We start from the raw sequence: 27,977 nt of genomic DNA, 5'->3' as shown, positions 1-27,977 counted from the left end.
ATATATGCACCCAATACAGGAGCACCCAGATTCATAAAGCAAGTCCTTAGAGACTTACAAAGAGACTTAGACTCCCATACAATAATAATGGGAGACTTCAACACTCCACTGTCAACATTAGACAGATCAACGAGACAGAAAGTTAACAAGGATATCCAGGAATTGAACTCATCTCTGCAGCAAGCAGACCTAATAGACATCTATAGAACTCTCCACCCCAAATCAACAGAATATACATTCTTCTCAGCACCACATCATACTTACTCCAAAATTGACCACGTAATTGGAAGTAAAGCACTCCTCAGCAAATGTACAAGAACAGAAATTATAACAAACTGTCTCTCAGACCACAGTGCAATCAAACTAGAACTCAGGACTAAGAAACTCAATCAAAACCGCTCAACTACATGGAAACTGAACAACCTGCTCCTGAATGACTACTGGGTACATAACGAAATGAAGGCAGAAATAAAGATGTTCTTTGAAACCAATGAGAACAAAGATACAACATACCAGAATCTCTGGGACACATTTAAAGCAGTGTGTAGAGGGAAATTTATAGCACTAAATGCCCACAAGAGAAAGCAGGAAAGATCTAAAATTGACACTCTAACATCGCAATTAAAAGAACTAGAGAAGCAAGAGCAAACACATTCGAAAGCTAGCAGAAGGCAAGAAATAACTAAGATCAGAGCAGAACTGAAGGAGATAGAGACACAAAAAACCCTCCAAAAAAATCAATGAATCCAGGAGTTGGTTTTTTGAAAAGATCAACAAAATTGACAGACCACTAGCCAGACTAATAAAGAAGAAAAGAGAGAAGAATCAAATTGACGCAATTAAAAATGATAAAGGGGATATCACCACCGACCCCACAGAAATACAAACTACCATCAGAGAATACTATAAACACCTCTACGCAAATAAACTGGAAAATCTAGAAGAAATGGATAATTTCCTGGACACTTACACTCTTCCAAGACTAAACCAGGAAGAAGTTGAATCCCTGAATAGACCAATAGCAGGCTCTGAAATTGAGGCAACAATTAATAGCCTACCAACCAAAAAAAGTCCAGGACCAGATGGATTCACAGCTGAATTCTACCAGAGGTACAAGGAGGAGTTGGTACCATTCCTTCTGAAACTATTCCAATCAATAGAAAAAGAGGGAATCCTCCCTAACTCATTTTATGAGGCCAACATCATCCTGATACCAAAGCCTGGCAGAGACACACAAAAAAAGAGAATTTTAGACCAATATCCCTGATGAACATCGATGCAAAAATCCTCAATAAAATACTGGCAAACCGGATTCAGCAACACATCAAAAAGCTTATCCACCATGATCAAGTGGGCTTCATCCCTGGGATGCAAGGCTGGTTCAACATTCGCAAATCAATAAACATAATCCAGCATATAAACAGAACCAAAGACAAGAACCACATGATTATCTCAATTGATGCAGAAAAAGCTTTTGACAAAATTCAACAGCCCTTCATGCTAAAAACGCTCAATAAATTCGGTATTGATGGAACATACCTCAAAGTAATAAGAGCTATTTATGACAAACCCACAGCCAATATCATACTGAATGGGCAAAAACTGGAAAAATTCCCTTTGAAAACTGGCACAAGACAGGGATGCCCTCTCTCACCACTCCTATTCAACATAGTGTTGGAAGTTCTGGCTAGGGCAATCAGGCAAGAGAAAGAAATCAAGGGTATTCAGTTAGGAAAAGAAGAAGTCAAATTGTCCCTGTTTGCAGATGACATGATTGTATATTTAGAAAACCCCATTGTCTCAGCCCAAAATCTCCTTAAGCTGATAAGCAACTTCAGCAAAGTCTCAGGATACAAAATTAATGTGCAAAAATCACAAGCATTCTTATACACCAGTAACAGACAAACAGAGAGCCAAATCAGGAATGAACTTCCATTCACAATTGCTTCAAAGAGAATCAAATACCTAGGAATCCAACTTACAAGGGATGTAAAGGACCTCTTCAAGGAGAACTACAAACCACTGCTCAGTGAAATAAAAGAGGACACAAACAAATGGAAGAACATACCATGCTCATAGATAGGAAGAATCAATATCGTGAAAATGGCCATACTGCCCAAGGTAATTTATAGATTCAATGCCATCCCCATCAAGCTACCAATGAGTTTCTTCACAGAATTGGAAAAAACTGCTTTAAAGTTCATATGGAACCAAAAAAGAGCCCGCATCTCCAAGACAATCCTAAGTCAAAAGAACAAAGCTGGAGGCATCACGCTACCTGACTTCAAACTATACTACAAGGCTACAGTAACCAAAACAGCATGGTACTGGTACCAAAACAGAGATATAGACCAATGGAACAGAACAGAGTCCTCAGAAATAATACCACACATCTACAGCCATCTGATCTTTGACAAACCTGAGAGAAACAAGAAATGGGGAAAGGATTCCCTATTTAATAAATGGTGCTGGGAAAATTGGCTAGCCATAAGTAGAAAGCTGAAACTGGATCCTTTCCTTACTCCTTATACGAAAATTAATTCAAGATGGATTAGAGACTTAAATGTTAGACCTAATACCATAAAAATCCTAGAGGAAAACCTAGGTAGTACCATTCAGGACATAGGCATGGACAAAGACTTCATGTCTAAAACACCAAAAGCAATTGCAGCAAAAGCCAAAATTGACAAATGGGATCTCATTAAACTAAAGAGCTTCTGCACAGCAAAAGACACTACCATCAGAGTGAACAGGCAACCTACAGAATGGGAGAAAATTTTTGCAATCTACTCATCTGACAAAGGGCTAATATCCAGAACCTACAAAGAACTCAAACAAATTTACAAGAAAAAAACAAACAACCCCATCAAAAAGTGGGCAAAGGACATGAACAGACATTTCTCAAAAGAAGACATTCATACAGCCAACAGACACATGAAAAAATGCTCATCATCACTGGCCATCAGAGAAATGCAAATCAAAACCACAATGAGATACCATCTCACACCAGTTAGAATGGCAATCATTAAAAAGTCAGGAAACAACAGGTGCTGGAGAGGATGTGGAGAAATAGGAACACTTTTACACTGTTGGTGGGATTGTAAACTAGTTCAACCATTATGGAAAACAGTATGGCGATTCCTCAAGGATCTAGAACTAGATGTACCATATGACCCAGCCATCCCATTACTGGGTATATACCCAAAGGATTATAAATTATGCTGCTATAAAGACACATGCACACGTATGTTTATTGCAGCACTATTCACAATAGCAAAGACTTGGAATCAACCCAAATGTCCATCAGTGACAGATTGGATTAAGAAAATGTGGCACATATACACCATGGAATACTATGCAGCCATAAAAAAGGATGAGTTTGAGTCCTTTGTAGGGACTTGGATGCAGCTGGAATCCATCATTCTTAGCAAACTATCACAAGAACAGAAAACCAAACACCGCATGTTCTCACTCATAGGTGGGAACTGAACAATGAGATCACTCGGACTCAGGAAGGGGAACATCACACACCGGGGCCTATCATGGGGAAGGGGGAGGGGGGAGGGATTGCATTGGGAGTTATACCTGATGTAAATGACGAGTTGATGGGTGCAGCACAGCAACATGGCACAAGTATACATATGTAACAAACCTGCACGTTATGCACATGTACCCTACAACTTAAAGTATAATAATAATAAATAAATAAATAAATAAATAAATAAATAAATGAAACCGGGGCTCTTGCAGGCATGCACAGGCTCACATGTGCACACACACACCCCTGTATCACTCAGTGAATCAGCTCCATGTTCCTCATCCTTGTCCCACGTCCTCTACACCTTCATCTCCTTACTGTTTCCTGTTTCCCCATTATTCTCTAAAAGGCATCCTATCTTTGGGATAGAAATGGTGTTTGTAGTAATAAAATTTTGGACTTAAATCCTCTTTGTGCCACACACTAGCTTAATAATTTAGTAGAAATTGCACATTAACCATAAATACTCTCCTGATAAAATTGGAGATAACCATGCATTCCATTCATGGCTACCATGAGGATTAAAAGTGACTACATAGAATTCACAAACACTATTTGGAACATATAAATCGGTACAACTTCTTTGGGGGATGATTTGACAAATTTGTTTTTTAGAATAGCTGTGTGTTGAGTTAGACCAACTTGGAATAACAAATAGATTCAAAGACTATTGCTCAGGAAGAAGGAAGAGTCTATTTCTTAATCACCCAGGAGTTTAGGAAGAGTGTTCAGCTTGGCGTGCGGAATTTCTTTCAGGACATTCAGATCCCCAGGATAATAGCAACTTAGGCACCTTCAGAATATTTTTTGAAAATATCTGCATAGGAGAAAGAGAATAGAGTTGTATGCAGGGGAGGATTTTAAGGAGCAGAACAGGAAGCAGAAAAATCACCCTCCCACCCACACACATTCCTTTGGAGATTCTACCATCTTTGGTAGACAACCTATTTTGGAGATTCTACCATTTTTGGTCACATGACATTTCTCAGTCTCCCTTGCAATCAGCCATCAGATCACAACTAATTGCAGGGGACACTGAGAAATGTCATTCGACCAAAGATGGCAGAACGGAGTTTTGTAGACATCTTGCTATGTCTGCCACAATCACCTACAGAGATAGAGACACATGTGAGTGAAGATACCTGTATGAGAAAAAGCACTTCCAATTTATTCTAACAGAATAGTAGAAACAAAGTAAATATCCACCAACAGGTGACCAGTGAAGTAAATTACTGTGAGCTTATAAAATGGATTATTATGAAGCCATGAAGAAGAATGAGTAGATATTTGTAGGCTTTTTAGCACAAATTACTGTAAACTAAAACAAAGCAGGGTACAAAACCATGTCTGTAGTATAACCCACATTATATATGTACATATAATAGGACACTTTATCTTAAGTGTAATGCACATTAATGTTTTCTTTTCTTTTTTCTTTTCTTTTCTTTTTTTTTACACAGGGTCTCACTCTGTTGACCAGGTAGGTTGTAATGGCATGATCTCAGCTCACTGCAACCTCCACCTCCTGGGTTCAAGTGACTCTCCTGCCTCAGACTCCCCAGTAGCTGGGATTACAGGTGCACACCACCATGCTCAGCTAATTTTTGTATTTTTAGTAGAGACGGGTTTTCATCATGTTGGTCAGGCTGGTCTTGAACTCCTTACCTCAAGTGATCCACCCACCTCGGCCTCCTAAAGTGTTGAGATTACAGGTGTGAGCCCCCGTGCCTGGCCCACATATGAAATTTATGTAAAAATATGATCCTTTGTGTGATTTCTATTTGACGGACAAACCAAATCCCAGGAGGATACATTATGCAGCAGCAAAACCAGTCTTTTAGCTTCCATTTCATCATTGTGGTTATTTTAACCAGAATTCTCCAGAGGAACAGAGCCAGTAGGATAAAAAAAAAAAGAGATTCATGATGAGGAACTGGCTCACAGGATCACAGAGTCTAAGTCACATCATGTGCCATTTGCAAGATATAAACCTGGGGAAGCTGCAGGTGTCATTCAGTGTGAGTCCAAAGGCCTGAGAACCAGGGGCATTGATGGTGTAAGCCCTAGTTTGAGGAGAGAGAGGAGCGGCGTCTCAGCAGGAGCAGTTAAGCAGCGAGAAAATCCAGCCTTCCTCTGCTTTCCACTCTCTGCAGGCTCTCCCAGGGTTGGATGAGACCCATCTACACTGGGGAGCGCCATTTTCTTAACTCGCTCTGCCCATACCAACGCTAATCTCTAGTGGAAACATCCTCACAGGCACACCCAGAATGGCATTTAACCAACTACTTCAGCATCCCTCAGCCCAGTCAACGTAACTCGTAAAATTCACCAATCACAATCATCTACCTAAAAGTATATAAGAGAAAGTTAAAAATTCATATGAGTTGCAGAGACCTCCGAGTGAGCAATCTTTCAATTGGTTGCTGTGCATTTCTCTTGCCCTGTGGTTAAGGATCAAGGGTGCTTCTCCTCAAACTCATACAAGTGGGAACAGATTCCTGGAAACACTATATTCCTTGGTATTTGGGATGTGCAGACTGGTACCTTCTGGCTCTCTGGAAAGGTCTTGATGCCAGAGGGTCTGTCTGGCTGCACTGGCCTCAGAGGGAAGGGAGGAAAATGAGATTGCTTGCCCTGCTCTAAGTCAGCTATTGGGCAAAGGTGCACACTCCCATACAGCCCAAAGGGACCCTGCTTCTGGGCACAGCTGTGGGATTATTTGACAAGGACCCACCCAGGAGGGCTTCCTGGGGCAAAACCACCTCAGCAGGAAGAGCTGCATGGCTTGGTGTGGATGCAAGACTGAGGAAGGGCATTGTGTCAGAACAGAATGTCCAGCACCAAGCTCCTGCAGGTGGAGGTCCTGGTGGAACAATCTGGGAGGAATTCAGGAAAGGACCCTGGAAATAAAAAGTGCATAACTGTCATCTCTGCTGATGGAATCCCCGCACCAGATTACAGCCACATCTGCTTCCCACAGTGGAGAGATGAATGAGGGCTGCTGAAATGGAGTGAAAATCTGCAATTTTGATGTTAGAATGCACTGAACTTTGCGTGAACATCTAGGAGTGCCTGAAATAGATTTTTATTTCCCCAAATGGAATGGAAAACCATAGCACCTCCCCAGGATTTCATCTAAATGATGGGCAAGTTTTACAAAGCTGAATGTATCTATTTTCTAGGGATGCCTTCACAAAATACCACAAAGCAGGCAGCTTGAACAACAGAAACCTATTGTCCCACAGTTCTGGAGGCTGGAAGTCTGAGACCAAGGTGCCGGCAGGGTTGGTTCCTTCCGGGAACTATGAGGGAGAACCTGTTTCAGTCCTCTCTCCTAGACTCTGGTGGCTTCCAGGCAACTCTAACCTTCCTTGGCTTATAGAGGCATCACTCATCTTTTCTCTCGTCTTCACCTGGTATTCTCCCAGTGTGTGTGTGTCCAAATGCCCCCTTTTCACAAAGACACTATTCAACTTGGATTAAGGGTCAACCTATAACTTCATCTTAACTATTACCATCTGCCATGACCCTATCTCCAAATAAAATCACACTAGGAGGTACTGGGGTTAGGACTTCAGTATGTGGATTTGGGGGAGGTGTGTTACCCCTTTCTCATGCTGCTAATAAAGACATTCCCAAGACTGGGTGATTTACAAAGGAAAGAGGTTTAAGGAACTCACAGTTCCACATGGCTGGGGAGGTCTCACCATCATGGCAGAAGGCAGAGGAGGAGAAAAACATGTCTTACATGGCAGCAGGCAAGAGGAAGTGTGTGCAGGGAACTCCCATTTATAAAACCATCAGATCTTGTGAGACTTATTCACCATCACGAGAATAGCACATGAAAGATCCACCCCCATGATTCAGGTACCTCCCACCGGGTCCCTCCTACAACACGTGGGAATTATGGGAGCTACAATTCAAGATGAGATTTGGGTGGGGACACAGCCAAACCATATCAGGTGGACAAGCTGTAACACCAGATTAAAGGGGACCACTCTTAAGAAGGGATAAAATGAACTCTGCTTGCAACCCTGAGTCACTCTACCATGCGAAATCAGTTTTTTATGGAAAGATGTACACCCCTAAGGATACTTACACACTGGGAAATGCAAGAGGTATTTCAGGAAGGACTCGGGAGAAATAGTCAGCAATAGTCAACACTGGAAACAAGAGTATTCACTGTGAGAAGACAGGTTTCCTATTGAATCCCTTTGCCCTACTTGATCATTTGAAGGCACCCATATGTTTTCAGTGTAAAACAAAAAATATTGGAGCAAAGAGAGAACATGTTCACTTCCTCCAGCCCCTACAGGTGCTCAAAAGGTACCAATGCCCGTCCTCCTCCCCATAGGCATCTCACTGAAACCCTCTACAGGTGCTCAAAAACTACCAATGCCCTGTCCTCCTCCCCATAGGCATTTCTCTGAAACTGAAAATCTGGGAGGGTAAGAACACATTCCCCCTAGTTTATCTTGCATCTCCAGTGCTTGGCCTTGGCGTGTCACTGCACAGAAGTTGGTGGCATTGGTCCATGTCACTTGCTCATCTGTTCACTGTGCCTGTGCACATCATATCACAGATGCTCTGCCTTCATCCTTCCTGGTTTAACAACAGTGCCGACTATTTCAAGGCTGACTTCAGGTGCAGGTACTTCTACCAAGTTTCCCCTGAATACCCCAGGCTGAGCTTTTCTGCTTCTCATGCATTGACGCCCACACTACATCCTTTGCAACTTGGTATTTTCTACGTGTGTCTTCGACTTGCTTTGCACGCATCTAACCTTCTTAATACTGACACCGCAAGTTTGCACAGAAGGGGCTGTTTCTCAGCCTACACAGGCACTTCACGGACATCCCAGACATTTCCCACCATTTTGAAGAGCACTGCTGTCCAAAGGGCATTCTGTGACTTCAGAGATTCAGTGCACAGAGTTAGAAAATGAAAGTTAGATGAACTGGTAAAGAATCTCTACTCCACTCAAATAAAATATTGTGCTAATTACTATTCCAAGTAGTTCCTGAGGTTGTTTTCTTAGCAATTGTTCCTTTAGATACAATTATGTCTCGATATGAATAGTATTTCTCAAGCACGATTTTCTTCCTAAGAATGCTCATCATTCAAGAGCACCAAGAGCTAAATTCTGCTCATAGATTTTGACTATTTGCCACTCATGTGGTTTCTGATGGTCTATTATTTTTCTTGAAAACCTAAGCAAAGGCAGTTAGTTATCTGTCACTTGAGGAAAGAAATCATGTGATTTTAAGGCCACTGTGTGCACACTGTTAAATTGTCGACTGTGCCCTTTTATCAATTTCCCCCTACATCTGTGGCTTTAGAGACTTTAATTTTGGGGAAAGCACAAACACCTGAAATATGCCTGGAAACACCAAGGTTCCCGGAGTGCTGAGAATGCCCCGTACCCTGTTCTGAAATATGCACGGAAAGGCCGAGGTTCCTGGAGTGCCGAGCACCCCCTGTGCCCTGTTCTGAAATTTCCCGGAAATATCGAGGTTCTGGTGCGCTGAGCCTGCTCCCGTGTCCTGTTCTGAAATACTGCAGAAACGTGGAAACGTCGAGGTTCCAGTGCCCTAAGCGTGCTCCTGTGTCTTGTTCTAGCTATGAAGATCCCAGCAAGTGTCTTGGGGCAGGTGCTGGGCAACCTTTCTGAGAGGCCCCTCTGCTGTCTTCCTCCGTGGCCCACCCACTGCTGTGCTGCCTGGAATGTGGATGTCACCATTTTGGACCAGGAAGTCAAAGCTCTCAGGATGGAAGAGCAAGGTGCAAGGATCCCGGTCCCCGACACAACCGAGAATCACACCTATCCGGACTTGGGGCAGAAAGAAAGAAGCTATAGTCTTATGCAGGCCACTGTCATGTGTTTTCTGTCATTCTGCCCCTCAAAGCGGAGAGGATTTGGTTCTGTGTCCCCCCACCTCAAATCTCCTTTCCAGTTGTAATCCCCACATGTGGAGGGAGGAAGGTGATTGGATCCTGGTGGCGGTTCCCCCATGCTGTTCTCATGATAGTGAGTGAGTTCTCAGGAGATCTGATGGTTTTATAAGTGGCAGCTTGTCCTGCACTCTCACTTCTCTCTCCTGCTTCTTTGTAAAGAAGGTGCCTGGGGCGAATCACAAGGTCAGGAGTTCAAAACCGCCTGGCCAACATAGTGAAACCCCGTCTCTACTGAAAATGCAAAAAAATTAGCCAGGCATAGTGGCGGGCACCTGTAATCCCAGCTACTTGGGAGGCTGAGGCGGGAGAATCGCTTGAACCGGGGAGGCGGAGGTTGCAGTGAGCCGAGACTCTGCCACTGCACTCCAGCCCTGGTGACAGAGTGAGACTCCCTCTCAAAAAAAAAAAAAAAAAAAAAAAAAAAAAAAAAAAGACGGTGCCTGCTTCCCCTTCCACCATGGTTGTTAAGTTTCCTGAGGCCTCCCCAGCCCTGGGGAAGTGTGAGTCAATTAAACCTCCTTCACTTATAAATTACTCAGTCTTGGGTATTTCTTTACAGCAGTGTGAAAAAGGACTAATACAACAGCTGATTCTAATCCTAAATGACTCATATATTCTAATTGTCATAGCTAAGATTCAAGAAAGAAACAGAGTATGTTCTGCAAAATAGTTAAGTTTTACTATCAGATTATTTTTAACAATTATAGTGAAGAGATGTTCCCTTTCCCTGAAGCTGTACTTCTGAACTGGTTTATTTTCCTTATAGCTCTTATTATCCTATGGGTCATTTAGGATACGTTTGTTCATTGCTTCTCTCCTCTCGCACTGAATGCAGAGACTTTGTCTATTTAATTCATTACTGGATCCCTGGCAATTAAAGTAAGGACTGCCATAGAGTAAGCCCATAAATATTTGTTGCATGGCTAAATGGATAATGGATTTAAGAATAAGTTATTCCAAATTATGACTTTATGTCCTGGTTCTGAAATCACAATTGATCTTTGACTTAAAATACATAAAACAATCCTGTATTTAATCTTGCAACTCAAAATCTATAGTAATGAAACATGAAGAAATAGTGACATATACACCAACTGAAGAAAAACGAAATGAAACAACTATGCTTTTATTTTATAAAACGAAGTTTTGATCGATAATTTTACTTAAATTTTTTTAACAATTTTCCATGGGTTAGGACGCAGTTTGGGGTTTTTTGTTCCGTATGTTTTTGGTGTTAGTTTAGTTTAATGTTCCTACCAAGTCCCTTTGTTTGCTTCACGATGATATTATTTTACGAATCATGACTTTCATAAGCAACAATGCTGCCAGTGATATTATACCAACCTGCTATTTCCAAAATAGCATTAAGCCACACTCTGATTTTTTCCTTGTAAAACAGGTCCTATAAATTTATGGTCTGAAACTATTTTCTCCTCTATAAATTTTTTCTTGAACGATACCCACTCCGAATGTCTAGGAAGCCCCTAACTGCTAAAAGTGTGTAGCCGTATCCCCAAATTGAAGCTAGCTGTTTTCTCTGGACTTAATTTTATATTAGCCCATGGGTGTAGAGATTGCCTTTAAGCCCCACAAGTTTGGGAAGTGAAATGAATGAAAAGGGATCAGACAGAAACAGATCCTTTCTCAAAGTCGCAATCCTACCTATTTGTTAAAATAGAACCCAAATCCAGGTCTGTTTATGTTCATAGCCATGGAATTAACCTTTGATCACAGTTGGGATGGCACATTGCCTTGATGTGTTTCTGGACCTACCTCCTGTATAGATCATTTAAGCTGTGACAACTTTCTAGAAATGTGTGATGTCTGGTTGATCAGAAGCTATAAAGAATTTATAAAGATCCACTCACCCAATGCAAATGGAGAAAAACGCAGCACCGTGTAGAGCTTTGCTTTAAGTAGTGATGGTGCAAACATAGCACTCTTCTATTCTTTAATATTGTGCTTCCAGGTGGAGATTTTTTCCTACAGAAGAAGAATTTATTAATCACTTTCCATCCATAATTTTCATCTCTGAGGGTACACAAAAGTCTTTTAAGTCTATTACCTGACACATGGTAGGATATAAGGGGCAATCATGAATAAGGTTGTAAACAAATTTAACCTAATTGTTTGAACATTTTTCTACATTTTGACAGCTTTTTTGCCTTCTATTAATATATTTGCTAGAGAGGGCTGTGTTTTATCCTAGGGCTATCTCACACTGAACATCTATTCAGCTATGGTGGGATTACATAAGTAAATTTACAGCAAAAAAGTTCAGCAGGCAGAATTTTACCTCCATGAATCCTAGGGTGAAAGTCACCAAAACATAGTACATATGGTAATAGGAAATTTGATGAAAATAACTGACAACTTTCTTTTTCACTTACTTTCTGTTCTAAAAAAGTAAAAGGTACACAACAAGAGATTTATTAGTATCAATCAAAAAGGTAACAGGCAGGAAGTGATGGCTCATGCCTGTAATCCCAGCACTTTGGGAGGCTGAGGCAGGAGGATCACCTGAGGTCAGGAGTTCAAGACCAGCCTGGCCAACATGGAGAAACCCCGTCTCTACTAAAAATACCAAAAATAGCTGGGCGTGGTGGCAGGCACCTGTAATCCCAGCTACTCGGGAGGCTGAGGCAGGAGAATCACTTGAACCTGGGAGGCAGTTTGCAGCGAGCCAAGATCGCGCCATTGCACTCCAGCCTGTCCAGCCTGGGTGACAGAGCAAGACTCCATCTAAAAAAAAAAAAAACAGGAACAAGTTACTTTTTTCATTTCCTGTTATTATCATTGCCTAGAGAAGTTCTTGGCATGTAGTAGGTATTTAATACATATTTTTTGAATAATTGAGTGAATGGATAACTATCATTTATATCAAAAGGGATGGGTTCTAGGAGTGTGGTTTTAGAATACATGCCAGATTACTCAACTTTCTCTTAGCCATGGTCGCTCAGTAGTGGCTGAAAGCAACAATTTTACGACACATGCTTTTTGTGTAGGAGGTATATACTTCTTTTCTTTACAATTCATAGTATTTCCCCTTAGGCTGAATATTAAGAGTTACGTTGCTAGTTTTTTTAAAAGACTACATTGTGGTAGTTGGAATGCTACAATTTTCCATGTGCACTCCTATGTGCATACTTGGGTTAAGTGTTTGAAAAGGTCTTGCACATAATTTCAACAGGCCAGTTTGGAGAAGGACATGGAGAGAGTTAGATCCCAATCACATATTAAATCTAATTTTATTTTGAGGTGCATTCAAGGTTTTAAAAAAAACAGATTACAAACAAAAATAATATGGAACTATTGGCCTGAGATTGTAAATTTTCATTAAGTACTATTCAGAATCCATTACAAATAACCTGCCAAATTTTTTTCTTACTCAGGAAGTGTGAATGACAAGCCACTGTAAACAAATTTGAATGACAAATGATAAATTTAGGAAAAATAATTTATGCATTGTGTGACAAACAAAAGGCTAATATTGTTATTAGTTTTCCATCACGGCTGATGAAAAGTAACACGACTTTATTCCTTATTAAGCTTTTTTTCTCCCTGTGTTTTGTACTGGATCTGTCTTGAAGTTCGCTAACTCAGTATTCACCATCTCAAATCTGTTGTTGAATAAATTTAGTGAATTGTTCATTTCATATGTTACAGTTTTCAATTCTAGCTTTTCTACGTGCTGCATCCTCATCACACTCTCTTTTTATTATTTAAACCTATTTTCTCTGAATTTTTGGAACATATTTAGAATAGTTGCTCTGAAGTCATTGTCTTCTAGTTTCTTTTAACTGCCTCTTTTTTTCCAGAGATGCACACTTACCCGTGTGAATGTCTGTGTGTGTGTGCCAAAAATACACAACATAAATGTACTATTCTAATTATTTTCACGCAAAATTTGATGACATTAACTACACTCACACTGTTATGCAGGCAGCACCACTACCCATCTCCAGAACTTTTAAAATCAACCCAAACAGGAACTCTGCACCCTAATTATACAACCACTCCCCACTCCCCTCAACTCTCACCACCCCTGGTACCCACCATTCTATTCTCTGTCTCTATGAATTAGATTGTTCTAGGTACCTCACATAAGGTCAGATTATTCTAGGTACCGCATACAATATTTATCCTTTTGCGTTTGGTGTATTTCACATATTTTCAAGGTTCATCCATATTACAGCATGTATCGGAACTGCATTTCTTTTTGAGTCTGCATAATATTCCGCTGTATGTATAGACCATCTCTGGTTGACTCATTCATCTGTTGATGGAAATTTGTTTCTACCTTGCCACGATTGCAAACAACGATGCTATGAGTCAAATATCTGTTTGAGTCCCTGTTTTCAAACAGGGCATGTACATAGGAGTAGAACTGCTGGATCATGTGGTAATTTTATGTTTAGAGTTTTGGGGAACTGTCAAACTGCTTTCTACAGCAACCACACCATTTTACATTCCCACCAGCACTAAATCAGGGTTTCAACTTCTCTGCATTCTTGCCAACACTAGTTATTTTCTGTTTGATTGATACTGACCATTCTGCTGGGTGTAAAGTGGTATCTCCCTGCGGCGGCCGTATCCCGTGGGTGTAAACCGCTGTCTCCCTGCGGAGGGCGTATCCGGTGGGTGTAAAGCGGCGTCTCCCTGTGGCGGGCGTAAAGCGGTGTCACCCTGCGGCAGGCGCATCCGGTGGGCGTAAAGCGGTGTCTCCCAGCGGCGGGCGTAAAGCGCTGTCTCCCTGCGGCGGGCGTAAAGCGGTGTCTCCCTGCGGCGGGCGTAAAGCGGTGTCTCCCAGCGGCGGGCGTAAAGCGCTGTCTCCCTGCGGCGGGCGTAAAGCGGTGTCTCCCAGCGGCGGGCGTAAAGCGCTGTCTCCCTGCGGCGGGCGTAAAGCGGTGTCTCCCAGCGGCGGGCGTAAAGCGCTGTCTCCCTGCGGCGGGCGTAAAGCGGTGTCTCCCTGCGGCGGGCGTAAAGCGCTGTCTCCCTGCGGCGGGCGTAAAGCGCTGTCTCCCTGTGGTTTTGATGCATTTCTCTAATGGTTTATGATGCTGGGCATCTTTTCATATGCTTGTTGGCCATTTGTGTATCTTTTTTGAAAAAGGTCTATTCAAGTTCTCTGCCCATTTTAAACACTGGATTGTTTTGGGGTTGTCGTGGAGTTGTAGGAGTTCTTTATATTCTGAATATTAATTCCTCATTTGATATACGAGCTTCAAATGTTTTCTCCCATTCTGTAGGTTGTATTTTCAATCTCTTGAAAGTGTCCCAGGTGCACAAAAGGTTTTAAATGTGACGAAGTCAAATTTATCTTCGTTTGTTTGTGTTTTGGCATCATATTTAAGAAATCTTTGCCAGAGCAATGCAAATAAAAACCACAGTGAGATACCATCTCACGCCAGTCAGAATGGCAATTATTAAAAAGTCAAGAAACAACAGATGCTGGCAAGGTTGCAGAGAAATAGGAATGCTTTTACACTGTTGGTGGGAGTGTAAATTAGTTCAACCTTTGTGGAGGACAGTGTGGTGATTCCTTAAAGATCTAGAACCAGAAATACTATTTGACCGAGAAATCCCATTACTGGGTGTATACCCAAAGGAATATAAATCATTCTGTTACAAAGATACATGCACATGTATGTTCACTGAGGCACTATTCATAATAGCAAAGACATGGAATCAACCCGAATGCCCATCAAGGATAGACGGGATAAGGAAAATGTGGTGTCTATACATAATGGAATACTAGACAGTCATAAAAATAAATGAGATTATGTCCTTTGCAGGGACATGGATGGAGCTGGAAGTCATTATCCTCAGCAAACTAACACAGGAACAGAAAACCCAAAACTGCATGTTCTCACTTATAAGTGGGAGCTGAACAATGAGAACACATGGACACAGGGAGGGAAACAACACACTGGGGACTGTCGAGGATGAGATGGGGGGAAGGAGAGCATCAGGAAAAATAGGTAATGCATGTGGGCTTAATACCTAGGTGATGGGTTGATAGGTGCAGCAAACCGCCATGGCACACATTTACCTATACAACAAACCTGCACATCGTGCACGTGTACCCCAGAACTTAAAATAAAGAAAGAAATCATTGCCAAGTCCAGTATCATTTAAAAATTTTCCCTATATTTTCTTCTAAGAGTTTTATTTCCAGTTTTCACATTGAGGTCTTTGATCCTGTTGAGATGATTTTTGTAAGTGGTTTAAGGTAAGGGTCAAGCTCCATTTTTGTAAAAATCGAGTTTTCCGATAGACTCTTTTCCCCATTGAACAGGTTTGGCGCACCTGTCAGTGGTCACTTGACAATATATGCGAGGATTCATTTCCAGGCTTTGTGCTTTATCCATTCGTCTGTATGTCTGTCTTTATGCCAGTGCCATGCTGGGGTTTTGTTGTTTTACTTACTGCCGCTTTGTAGTAAGTTTCGAAATCAGGAAATGTGATACTTCCAATTTTGCACTTTTTATTTTTCAAGATTGTTTGGCTAATTGGGGTCCCTATTTATTTTTGATCCTAAAGATTTTTGTTGAAAATTGGACATTTTATATCATATATTGTGTCAACTCTGGATTCTAGTTTTTTTTTTTTCCTGGAGTTTAGTTTTTATCCCTGGAGTTTTTTGGGAGGATGTGTGTGTGTGTATGTGTGTTTGTGTGTGTGTAAGAGACTTGGCTGCACTGTACAGTCAAATCTGTCTCCCCCATGATGTGCTTCTGCTAATGTCTTTGCTTTTTTGTTGTTGTTGTTTTGCCTTTTTCTGCAAATATCTTTGTTAATTTTGTTGCTTTTTTTTTTCTTTTTTTTTTCTTTTTTTTTTTTTTTACTTTTTGGCCTGCCTTCCTAAGGGTCTCCCAGTCCCCTGTGTTTTCATAACTTAGTGGTCAGTGAGTGGCAGGCCAGGTGCTGTGCTAGGTGTCTCGAATCTGTTACCTCTAACCTCCTGCTCGTCCATCTTCCTGTGAGTGGGCGAGCGTGCTCCCAGCTCAAGAACTTTTGACAGGTGCTTCAAGTCTACTGTCCCTGGGAACTCTTAGTTCTCCCTTGTGTCCACCCTTAGTTTCCCAGGATGCCTTGGTTGGATGAAATGAAGTATTATGTCTCTGAAATGTTCTAGCACATGTCTCTCATCTCCAGAATTCCCCATTAAATGTGAAGCTAGTTCGCTGCTTGCCTTAACAAGAACAAACACTTCAGGGGAACTTACCTGTGGGTTTCCACGTCTGTCTCCTACTGAGTACACTAGTTTTCCTTTCAGTATTGTGCGGCAGGTCTCTGCCGCTGCCCTACACCAAGCAGCCCTTCTGGAGTCAAAGCTGCTGGCTTCTCCTTACTGGTAAAGCAGCTTCTTGCCTGAGCAGGGTGGGGCAGGAGCAGTCCTGGGCACAGAACCATGAGATGCCTCTCTATTCTGGTCCACAGTTCCGGCAGCTTCTCTTCAATAAACACTTCTCAACTTGTTTGCTCTTAGTCAATTTCCAGAGGTCTGAATTGTTTGGTTTTTAGCACTTTGTCAATGTTTAGGCTTATTTTTTTTTTGGAGGGGGGAGGGAACTTCTGACCTCTTCATTCCGCCATTGAGGGAAATCCCACCTCTTTTATTTTATCTTTGAAGAGAATTTTTTTTATTGATTATATTAAGTCCTCAAGAAAATTTCTAATCAGGGTTAAACAGAATTAAATAGCATCTATAGATTAGTTTGGGAACATTTAGCTTCTATTTAAGAAACATGACATGTGTGTCGCTAAATTCTAAGAGTGTCCCAGATCACCATGGGACTGTAGTTCTACTGAGATCTTTGAAACATTTTAAGAAGAACCCAAAGGCTGAGAGACTAGTGTGGAGGCTAAGTGACTGATGCGTGGCAGGGGGAAACGTGGGAGAGGTGTAAAGATCCCAAACTGATAACCATCTCCTAGAGTCCTAGAGTTCTACATTGTTTACACAGTCTATTCAAATGAGTTAATTAACTGATTTGAATTAAGTAAGTCTGGCAAGAGGCAATTCCTCTTTTTTTCTTTTTTTTCTGTCGCCCAGTCTGGAGTGCAGTGGTGCGATCTTGGCTCACCGCAACCTCCGCCTCCCAGGTTCAAGTGATTCTCTTGCCTCAGCCTCCCTAGCAGCTAGGACTACAGGCGCCCGCCCCCACACTTGGCTAATTTTTTGTATTTTAAGTAGAGACAGGGTTTCACCATGAGGTGACCCACGCTGCTCAGCCTCCCAAAGTGCTGGGATTACAGGCGGGAGCCACTGTGCCTCGCCCAATTCCTCTTATTATATCTTTGTTCAAGAATGTCCCTCTAAGTTGGGTGCAGTAGCTCATGCCTATAATCTCAGCACTTTGGGAGGGTGAGGCGGGTGGATCACCTGAGGTCAGGAGTTCGAGACCAGGCCAACATGGTGAAACCCTGTCTCTACTAAAAATACAAAAATTAGGCGTGGTGGCAGATGCCTGTAATCCCAGCTACTCGGGAGGCTGAGGCAGGAGAATCTCTTGAACCCGGGAGGCGGAGATTGCAGTGAACCAAGATGGCGCCATTGCACTCCAGCCTGGGCGACAGAGCAAGACTCCATCTCGAAAAAATAAATAAATAAATAATAAAAAATTTAAAAAGTCCCTCTAATATTCCAGTAGTTGTAGTTATCTGCAGAATTGACTGTGAGTGAAATCATGAATCTAGCTGTCCATCGGGTAGTCGTGACATCTGCAGGTATAACTTAGGGTTTGGGTGTTTAAAAGGAAACTGAGAGTTTCAACTGGGGATGGGAAGATGGGAAAAAAACACGACTGCTGGGATTATTTTTCTGAGCAACAGGGAGAGATGCCTGGTTGGGCGAAGAGTGGGTGGAGGGTCAGCCGGTGTCCTCCTCAGCTCAGACATCTCCCTTCGTGTATCTTTAGTCATTTATTTGTTGGATGAAATGAAGTATTATTTTCTCTGAAAGTCAACCCAGACTTAATGGCCCAAATCATGTATGGGAGATTCACTCATCTACGAAAAACGATAAAAGACGGGACCGGGCACTTTAAAAGGGAGAGTCTTCCTGTGTGTATCTAAATCCACATCAGGCATCTGGAAGCTTCAGAGGATTGCCTTCTCACGGATATGCCAAACAAACAAATAAAAATGAAACAAAAGACTATAAACAACAACAAAACACCCAGCTTCTCAAAGGGCTTCAGGGTTTGCCAGATCCTAAAGTTGAATGATGTGTGATGGAACAAATCCATGAATGGAGACATTGCTGGAGTCTTCCGCCTGCTGAGGTGGAGGGTGAGGTGCCAATAGCTTGTTCCTTCCATGTGGCAATGATACGACCTGCTTGGAGTCAGTCAGCATGTCCAGATTTGGCAAACTGGTTTTGTACTGTTAGCACCCCAAATTTCACAATTTGCCTACTAGCTAAAAGTGAATTAGTAACACTCTGAAAGATACAAATGCAAGGAGAAATGCTAAGGCTGCTGGGGCTGTGGCAAAAGCCTTGGCAAGCACATAACTTGGGAGCCAATATTCCCAGGATCCAGGCCAAGAGAGGACACCAACATCCACACTTAGAAATCCTGGTTGTGAATTCTCCTCATACCTAGATTGAAAGGGGACTTCTCTCTGGTGCCACCTTTATTTTGTGCTGATCAATGTGGCTTTGTGGAAACCTTTCCCGCCCATAGAATCGAGGTCAGCAGAGTTTCCCTCAAGGAGAAGAATTGAAAGCTCCAATAATTTTCCTTCCTAGCAAATCCTTTATAACCTAAGATCTATCTGGATAGACCTGGGCACTATGCCAATTTCTGAAGGCAATATTAAGGAATTTTAGTGCATTGTCAACACCAGATTATAGGAGACAAAATTCTGGAAAATTTTGAACCTTTGAAAAGCTTCTTTATTGGAGACCACGATGGAAGGAATATTTGCAGTTACCAGGTCATGATGTCATTACCACTTGGACACAGTAAACCCAAGAAAGTCCCTGTCATGGTTTTCCCTCTGTGTGTGTGTGTGCACTGAGCTTGATTTATTGCAATGCTGGAAAGGAAGGAGCCCATAAGCGAATCGATAGCACATACGGTGCACAACACTGACAAATGGACCTGCCCATGGAGTTTCCCTCCCCAAAATATATCATAAATATAAAACAGCTCTGGGCTTCCAGGGCAGAGAATTTAATCAGCAGCATAATGATAAAGTTGGAAGAATCTGCCTTATCGGTTTTCCCTTTAAAACTCTAGGTTGCAAAGCTAGATGGCTCCTCATGATCAACTGTGAATTCCACAAGACGAAATGCACCTGTGACAACGCGGCCGGTGCTGTGTCACGCACGGCTTCTGTTTCTCATGCGGACATAAGCCTGGCCGATCTGCTGTTTTCAATATTGCTCCATGCTCACCACTCACTACTGCTTGCCTTCACTTGGCAGAACTAGCGGCCTCCATTTATTGCTCTACCATTAAAATATTTAAACTCACCAACATATTAACATAATTTATGATGGACGATTTACACAGATGTTTCAGATCCATTTCAAGCGTTGAGCATAATACATTATATTGATGCCACAGCACCCCTTCCAAAGCCGTCTCATCTGACGCCCTCTCCTCTCCTGCAGATCTTGTGACTGAAATGAAACAGGCAATTACACAGGAAAATATGTGTGAGCCTCCTCATGGGTTACCTTTCCAGGGGTGCCGTCATCTTTGACAGCAAGACCAGGCAAAGAGCTTTATTCCTGTCACCTCCTACTTCAAAGAAAAAAAAAAAGAGTTATGAGAATTAATCAGTTAATTTGGTTTTTGAAATGAGCATAGCTCATATGTAGTATAGATTCATAACTACTTCAGCAGTTGAGTAGAATGCTTCATGTATTTTGTGTCTTTGAAGAACAAAGTACCTTAGATGACACCAACGTACCAAGCACCTCCTTGACATCCAGGCCATGGTATTTGGACGGCTGGCCTTGAGGGTGTGGTAGAGGTTGGACTTCTCCTGCAGAGGAACAGACAAGTCCTCTCAGCCTGTAGGTCTTGCCCTTGCCTCAGTCTTCCTAAGAGGAGCCTCCTTTGTCAGTGATGAGTTGCTCGTTGGAGGTGAGTTGACTAAGAACGGTTCACAGAACACCACTCCTGAAATGCGAGCTGCTCAGATGAACTAGAGCTGGCCGCTTCTTACTCCACTGCTCACACTTCCCGCAAGAACAGAAGCTCCCCAGGCACCGTGGCTGTTTGTCTCCCAGGGCAGGAAGGCCCTCATCCTGGCACCCAGCAGACCCTACCCCTCTCTCTCTTCCATTCTCAGAGTTGCTGTGTGCTCGCAGGCCATCACATCAGCAACTTCCAAATGCAGGTGTCCAGGGACCCGCCAGGCCAAACCAGCCTCAGACTTAGAAGGAGATGGCTGAGTCCTCCTGACACATTCAGAAAAAAGGCAAGAGTGGTCTCCCATCACCATCCCGTCTAACCTCTTCACGGAGGAATCGGCCAGTGCAATTACATAGAAGAAAAAATAAAAATAGGGACATTTTTAAAAGAGGAAGCAGAGAAGACACAAGAAATAACTCTATTTCTGGAAAACTCAGTTGAGAAACAACTGAAAATTCGGTAAAATAGACATATAGAAAATATAGCTACGTTATAAGCTTCGTATGTAAAAATAATGATAAATTAAAAGATAAGTTAGAAGAAAAGGCTCTATTTATAAAGGCAACCCAAAATATAAAGTCCTGAGAATAAACATAGCAACAACATTAACAAAATCACTCTGCCCTCATTAGCATGCTCCAGAAGTGCCCAAGAGCAGAAATGAACAATTAGAAAGACCGACTTAAGCCTTGTGTAAGAAATTCACCTTTGTGAATATTTCAGAACTCCCTACTTATGAATTCGTCAGGAATCCAATGAACATCTCAACAAAACTATATATATATATTTTTTGAAACTGGAAACATGAGAAAAATTAAGAAGCCATGTAAACCACCCAGGCTAAGCTCTGGGGAAAGGTGAAGCCCTTTGCTGGGAGCAGGGCTGGCAGGAGAAGGCCCCAGTAGCCCAGGGCTGAGTGGGATGATGCGAGCACTACACATGGTAAGGGGAACGCGGTAAGGGGAACGCGGTAAGGGGAACGTGGTAAGGGGAAGAGGTTTTTCCCACAGGAATCAGAGGCCATGGGAAGATTGCAAGCAGGGGGATGACGTGGTTGCTTTTATATTTTAGGGCTTGTCTGTTCCCCAGGCTCTGGTGTAGATGATGGATTATGGGGACAAGGAGGGAAGCAGGGAGGCTGTTGTATTGCCCCAAACCTCAGAGCTGAGCAAGGGGCCAGGCACAGTGGCTCACGCCTGTAATCCCAGCACTTTGGAGGCCGAGGCAGGCGGATCACCTGAGGTCTTAAGTTGGAGACCAACCTGGCCAACATGGGGAAACCCCATCTCTACCACACAAAAAAAAAAATACAAACATTAGCCGGGCGTGGTGGCAGGTACCTGCAGTCCCAGCTACTCAAGAGGCTGAGGCAGGAGAATCGCTTGAACCCAGGAGGCAGAGATTGCAGTGAGCCGAGATCGCTCCACTGCACTCCAGCCTTGGAGACAGAAAGAGACTCCATCTCAAAAAAAAAAAGAAAAAGAAAAAAAGAACTGAGCAAGAGGTTCCCAATAAGGCCGCTAAGCAGGCCCACCTCCGAAGCTCAGCTGGTAGCTTAGGCACCGGTAGAAAAGATTATCTGTGGCTCAGGGATGCTTCAAAGGAAAGGAAGAGCCCCTGAGGCTTAACCCAGCAGACCCAGACTCCAACGGAGAGCAAAGCCAGAGGCATGTTCACCTTTTAATATTGGCTTCCTGAGAAACAAGTAAACATCTAATGGTGAAATTTCAGGCATTTGTATGGTAGATGAGGTGCTGTTTTGTCAGAGGGATTTGTGCTTCCCCCGTGGGCCTCCCCCTGCCGGCCGGCTGTTGACGCTTGTCTAGCGCTGTGTACTTTTACTCACGGCACAGGATTATTAACACTTCGTGTTCAAATCACTCAAACCATCCTCTAAAGAAGGGAGAGAATCACTCTCCAAATGGCACTTGGCCCCCAGAGATGAAAATGTATGCTTCAGCTCCCACATATCCTCACACACTTTTCCACTGAAAAATGTCAGGATTAAATTTGCTGTTTAAAAATCACCCAGGTTCATATGTCCTTGAACACAAGCCAAGTTATCAGCATGAAAATTGATCAAATAAAAAAGAGAACTGAATGTAATGCATTGCACTTGTGAAAAACAGCAATTCCAAAAAAGAAACCAAAAAAAAAGGAAGGAGAAGAAACATAAATAACTTTGTACCCCAGCAAAAGTGAACGTTCAAAGTGATGTGGCTGCCCGTTCCCTCACTGAGGGTGTCTTAAAACCAGGAGGTACGAACAAGAAGGGTTTCCTTGTGCCGCCCCTGAGGACTCTTCACAGCACACTGTTTCCTTGGCAATGCAGCTTCTCGTCCTGAAAATAAGATCTCAGTTCAAAAATAGTCCAGTAATAAGAATGCAGAGAAGCTCAGTACCCTAAAGAGTAGCTCACGGAATAACCTGAGAAGTTGCATAAGAGCAGGCTGACCAGAGAAGCTGAAATTCATGCTTGGAACATTTAAAAAAAAAAAAAAAAGAAAGAAAGAAAAAGAAAAGAAACAAAACAAAAGAAAGAAAGAAACTCCATCCTATAGAAATGGTTTTTCTTTGTTATCTCAGGGGATAATTAAATGCAAAAATACTTTCAAGCTGCAAGCATGCAAAAGGGAATCATGGAAGAACTGAGGCAGCTGTAACAGGTGGGTGATACCCCCTGCTGTCTTTCTCAGCTTCATTTCGGAGAACAGAGCGTCCTAGAGACAGCCTGTTAATGTTCAACAAAGCGGGAGGTAAATTAATGCCTCCCAAAACGTCTTCTTCTGCCCTCTCCCCATAAAAAAACGTTCTGCAATGTCTCCTCCTATTTTTATTCACTTATTAAAAAATCATTCTCCAAAACCAAACATGGCTGTTTTGCTGCCACTGTAACACTAGCACTAAGGTTCCCTTACATCAGACTCGGGGGTACGTCAAGCATGTTGAAGGTGTAAGGTGTCTTCTGGGATGACAGCCAGGCTTCTAACACCTAATGCAAAGGCTGGCATGCACTAGACCCCTGCTTTTGTTGTTGTTATTGCTCTTGATGAAAGTTTAATTAATGGGGGCTCCTGAAACTGTTGCAATTTGCTAGAAAGGAAGAATTAAATGATGCAAAGACAAATGTAAAATGAAACTTCCTGGTGAAAAAATAAAGCATCTTGCAGCTTGGAGGAAGACAGAGAATATACCAAAGTGTTGACAGTTCCTACGCTTTTTAATAATCTCTTCACTTGGTTCAAATTCCTTCTCCTTCCAGAGTCAATTTGCATTTGCATGTCGTATCTTACTCAAAGTCTTTAATGTGACTTGGGATTGGCAGACAACCTCTCCTCTATGTAAACTCAATGTCTGACGGTCCTCTGGTGATATATGTGCTTGATAAGACAGTTCTGCCCAAACTAAAGTTTTCTTCCGCTAATTAATGTCGGAAGAATCTTGATTTCTTAATAAAGTTAGCTACCTGCAGAAATGACCCAAGAGACTGTCTTTGAATGTAAACGAGGGAATGCATGAGCAGCTTATTCCTGAGAATATTATGAACTCTAAGAAAGCTTATAAATGAAAAGTAAAAGAAAGAGCTTTGGGTCTGTGTTCTATAGGCTGGTTTGCAGAATCCTCATCTCCTTCACCATCCTCACCTCCACCACATGCATCCAGTGCTCGTGTGAGTTTCTGGCGGCTTCACCTCATTTATTTCACTGCAGCTTCTGCACGGCCGGATGCCTAATTTCCAAGCCCAGTAAAAACAGCAACACTGGGCCCTTTGTTCAAGTAGCAGGGTAAAAGTGCTATTAAAGATACTGAAATATCAAGCTTTTTTCTTTCTTCTGAGATCTCGCTCTCAACCTGAAATGCTATTTTAATTTGCTGTTTAGTGTCGTTCAAAGGAAATGAAAACCAAACTTCCAGATTATCAGTATGGATTTGAGGGTTCATCTTTTATTGTTCGATGCCAGTTTTCAGTGAATGTATCAGACAATTTTACTCCTATGCAAATTGGGAGCTAATTCATGTTCTGTGGTTCCTGTCTCCCTGTGTGGAAACACTACAAAGCTAAAACCACTGTTTTTTTCCACTTCTGATACGTGCACATCCCAGCAACACTCTTTACCCCAGGTTGCTGATGCAGAGGGACAGGCTGAAAGGAAAATGCACCCAGGGTTGTCCAGCCCTCTCCCTTTGTCATTTCCAGGGCGTGTGGTTGGCCAATGGAGACGTAAGGACCTGATAGAGTTCCTAGGTCTCTGGTGTGTCCTGCAACACCATCGCCTTCTTTCTGAATTTGCAGCAAGTCCTGCTTTATTCAGCCATAGAGGTCACCACTTACCTGGTGCACACCTTCAGTCTGGCTGAACTGCCAGGCATCCCGGGCCCCAGCAACCAGGGCTCAGGGCTGTGTGGAGTAACACACACTACACATCCACAGCAAACTGGAAGGGTGGACGCCCGGCATTAGGCTTGCTACACACCGAAGTGTGTGTCCTCCCTAGATTCACATGTCGAAGCCCCAGCCCCCAGCCCCCAGCCCCCAGTGTATCTGTATTTGAAGATGAGTCTTCCAAGGAAGTAATTAGGGTTACATGTGATCACTAAGGTGTGGTATTGATTTCATAGGATTAGTGTCCTCATAAAGAGAGACACTGTACAGGTTTGGTGGCTCACACCTGTATTTTCAGTACTTTGGGACGCCAAGGCGGGTGGATCACCTGAGGTCAGGAGTTCGAGACCAGCCTGACCAACGTGGTGAAACCCCGTCTCTACTGAAAATACAAAAATTAGCTGGGCGTGGTGGTGCGCACCTGTAATCCCAGCTGAGGCAGGAGAATCGTTTGGACCTGGGAGGCAGAGGTAGCAGTGAACCGAGATCATACCACTGCACTGCAGCCTGTCTGACAGAGCAAGAGTCTATCTCAAAAAAATTAAAAGACACTGGAGATCTCTCTCTGTCTGTCTGTCTGTCTGTCTGTCATGTGAGGACACAGGCAGATGATACTCTCTGTGACCCAGAGCCCTCACCAGGCACTGGATCTCCCAACACCTTGATCGTGGTCTTGCAGCCTCTAGGACTGTGGGAAACAAATGTCTGTTGTAGAAGCCGCCCAGTGTGTGCCATCTTTTCATGGCAGACTGAGCTGGCGATGAGCTTCTCTCTCCTGCCCACCTGTGCGCTCCACTGTCCCAACTGATGCCACCATGAAGCACCTGTTCAGAGGTGAAATTATTTAAAATGTGAAGACTAGGACAGCAGGCATGACACCAAGCAGAGGACCCCTTCAAAGGGGACGAGGGATGGGCCATAAAACCAGGTAAGGCTGTTCTCTTCATTTTCCTTAGGAAGCAACTGAGACTCAGGAAAGTTCAGTTTGTAGTCCGTCTGCATCTTCACCTACAAGTGCAGGGTTGAAATCAATATTTTGACCTTGTTTTCATGGACATAAATCTATGTCCTGGGTTCCCTGGCAGGAAACATCGTCTGGGTTTATCTGAGGTTGCTGGAATTCAGAAGACTGGGCTGAGGCATGGGAAATGGGGCAGGGCCTGGACCTTTTGCCAGGGCTGCTGCTGGACCTCTGGACTCAGGGCATCTTTGTTTTTCCCCACAGAAGGGACACACGTGGACCGAGGAGGAAACACAGCAGCTCAGCGTCGTGTTTCTGCAGGCCCGTGCTGGTCTCCGCCACCTGTGCTCCTGCCATGGTGGTGGTACCCTCAGAGCAGGGGTGTGGCCGGCTTGCCTCAATTTCCATTTATTTCCCTCACAGTCTTCCAGAATCTTCCCCTACCTTCGAACACATTCACTTTTCCTCCACACTTCTATAATCCCAGCACTTTGGGAGGCCGAGACGGGCGGATCACTTAAGGTCAGGAGTTCAAGACTAGCCTGGCCAATATGGGGAAACCTCATCTCTACTAAAAATACAAAAATTAGCCAGGCGTGGTGGCATGAGCCTGTAATCCCAGCTACTCAGGAGGCTGAGGCAGGAGAATCACTTGAACCCAGGAGGTGGAGGTTGCAGTGAGTTGAGATTGAGAGACTTTTGCATAAGCTCTTCAGATAGTTTGTGATTTTTCAGAAAGAAGAAACACTTAAGAAGTGGCTCTTATACCTATAAAACTACCTAAAAATTACTATTCTCTGGACATTATACAAACATGTTTGAGAAAGCGTGAGTTAAACCATGGTAAATATGCTTCCAGACAGTGAGGTTTGCAGAGCCCTTAGTGAACTGATTTGGAGCACCAAGATAGAGATATGCCTAGTTTTTCACCCACATATTTCATTACAGCATGTATTATTTTTCATACCTACCTATTAAAACTTTATTTATTTTTTTTTTAGAGATGAGGTCTTGCTCTGTTACCCAGGCTGGATTGCAGTAGCAGTTATGGCTCACTGCAGCCTGGACCTACCAGGCTGAAGAAGTTCTCTTATCTCAGCCCCTGTGAGTAGCTGGGACCACAGGTGCACACCACCAGATCTGGCTAATTTTTTAAAAAGTTTGTATAGAGACAGGGTGTCTCTATATTGCCCAGGCTGGTCTCAGACTCCTGGGTTCAAGCGATTCTCCTGCCTTGGCTTCTCAAAGTGTTGGGATTAGAGGTATGAGCCACGGTGCCAAGCCTAAAGCATTTATTTATTTATTTATTTATTTATTTATTTATTTATTATTAATTTTTTTTTTTGAGGCAGGGTCTTGCTTTGTCAGCCAGGTTGAAATGCAATGGTGCAATCACAGCTCACTGCAGCCTGGACCTCTCAGGCTCAAGCAACCTTCCCACCTTAGAGTAGCTGGGACTACAAGCCTGAACCACCACTCCCAGCTAATTTTTTTATTTTTTTGTAGAGACAGGATCTCCCTATGTTGTGCAGGCTTGTTTCAAACTCCTGAGTTCAAGCAGTCTTCCTGCCTCAGCCTCCCAAAATGCCAGGATCATAAGTGTGAGCTACCATGTCTGGCCTAACATTTCTTCATCAGCCTTTACAGCAACATTTAGGAAGCGCTAGACGAAGTTGTCGCATTCCATACTATCTCTAAAAATGGCATTTAATAGCAGATGGTTCATATCTGTTGTTGGACAGAGAAATATGTTGCCGGACAGGAGTCCTGATCCAGACCCCAAGAGAGGGTTCTTGGATCTCACAGAAGAAAGAATCCAGGGTGAGCCCACAGTGCAAAGTGAAAGCAAATTTATTAAGAAAATAAAGGAATAAAAGAATGGCTACTCCACAGACAGACCAGCCCCGAGGGCTGCTGGTTGCCCATTTTCATGGTTATTTCTTGATTATATGCTAAACAAGGGGTAGATTATTCATGCCTCCC

At 42.9% G+C, this 27,977-nt stretch overlaps 1 protein-coding gene across 1 annotated transcript in view; it reads right to left on the bottom strand.

Moving 5' to 3' along the window:
• LOC106999648 (uncharacterized) overlaps window positions 1–25,020 on the bottom strand; it is a 68,795-nt gene extending 43,775 nt beyond the window's left edge. Inside the window, exons 1-5 of the mRNA XM_077943422.1 lie at window positions 24,983–25,020; window positions 22,917–22,990; window positions 20,016–20,129; window positions 14,044–14,516; window positions 11,362–11,476 (exon numbers count right to left, since the gene is read on the bottom strand). Of these exons, the coding sequence (XP_077799548.1) occupies window positions 11,438–11,476; window positions 14,044–14,516; window positions 20,016–20,129; window positions 22,917–22,990; window positions 24,983–25,020 (738 nt within the window). The 3' untranslated portion in view covers window positions 11,362–11,437. The remainder of the gene's footprint in view (window positions 1–11,361; window positions 11,477–14,043; window positions 14,517–20,015; window positions 20,130–22,916; window positions 22,991–24,982) is intronic.
• Window positions 25,021–27,977: the final 2,957 nt, after the last annotated feature.

Source organism: Macaca mulatta, chromosome 8 (genome assembly GCF_049350105.2).
Source record: "Macaca mulatta isolate MMU2019108-1 chromosome 8, T2T-MMU8v2.0, whole genome shotgun sequence".
NCBI lineage: Eukaryota > Metazoa > Chordata > Mammalia > Primates > Cercopithecidae > Macaca > Macaca mulatta.
This window is presented reverse-complemented; position numbering and strand designations above follow the sequence as displayed.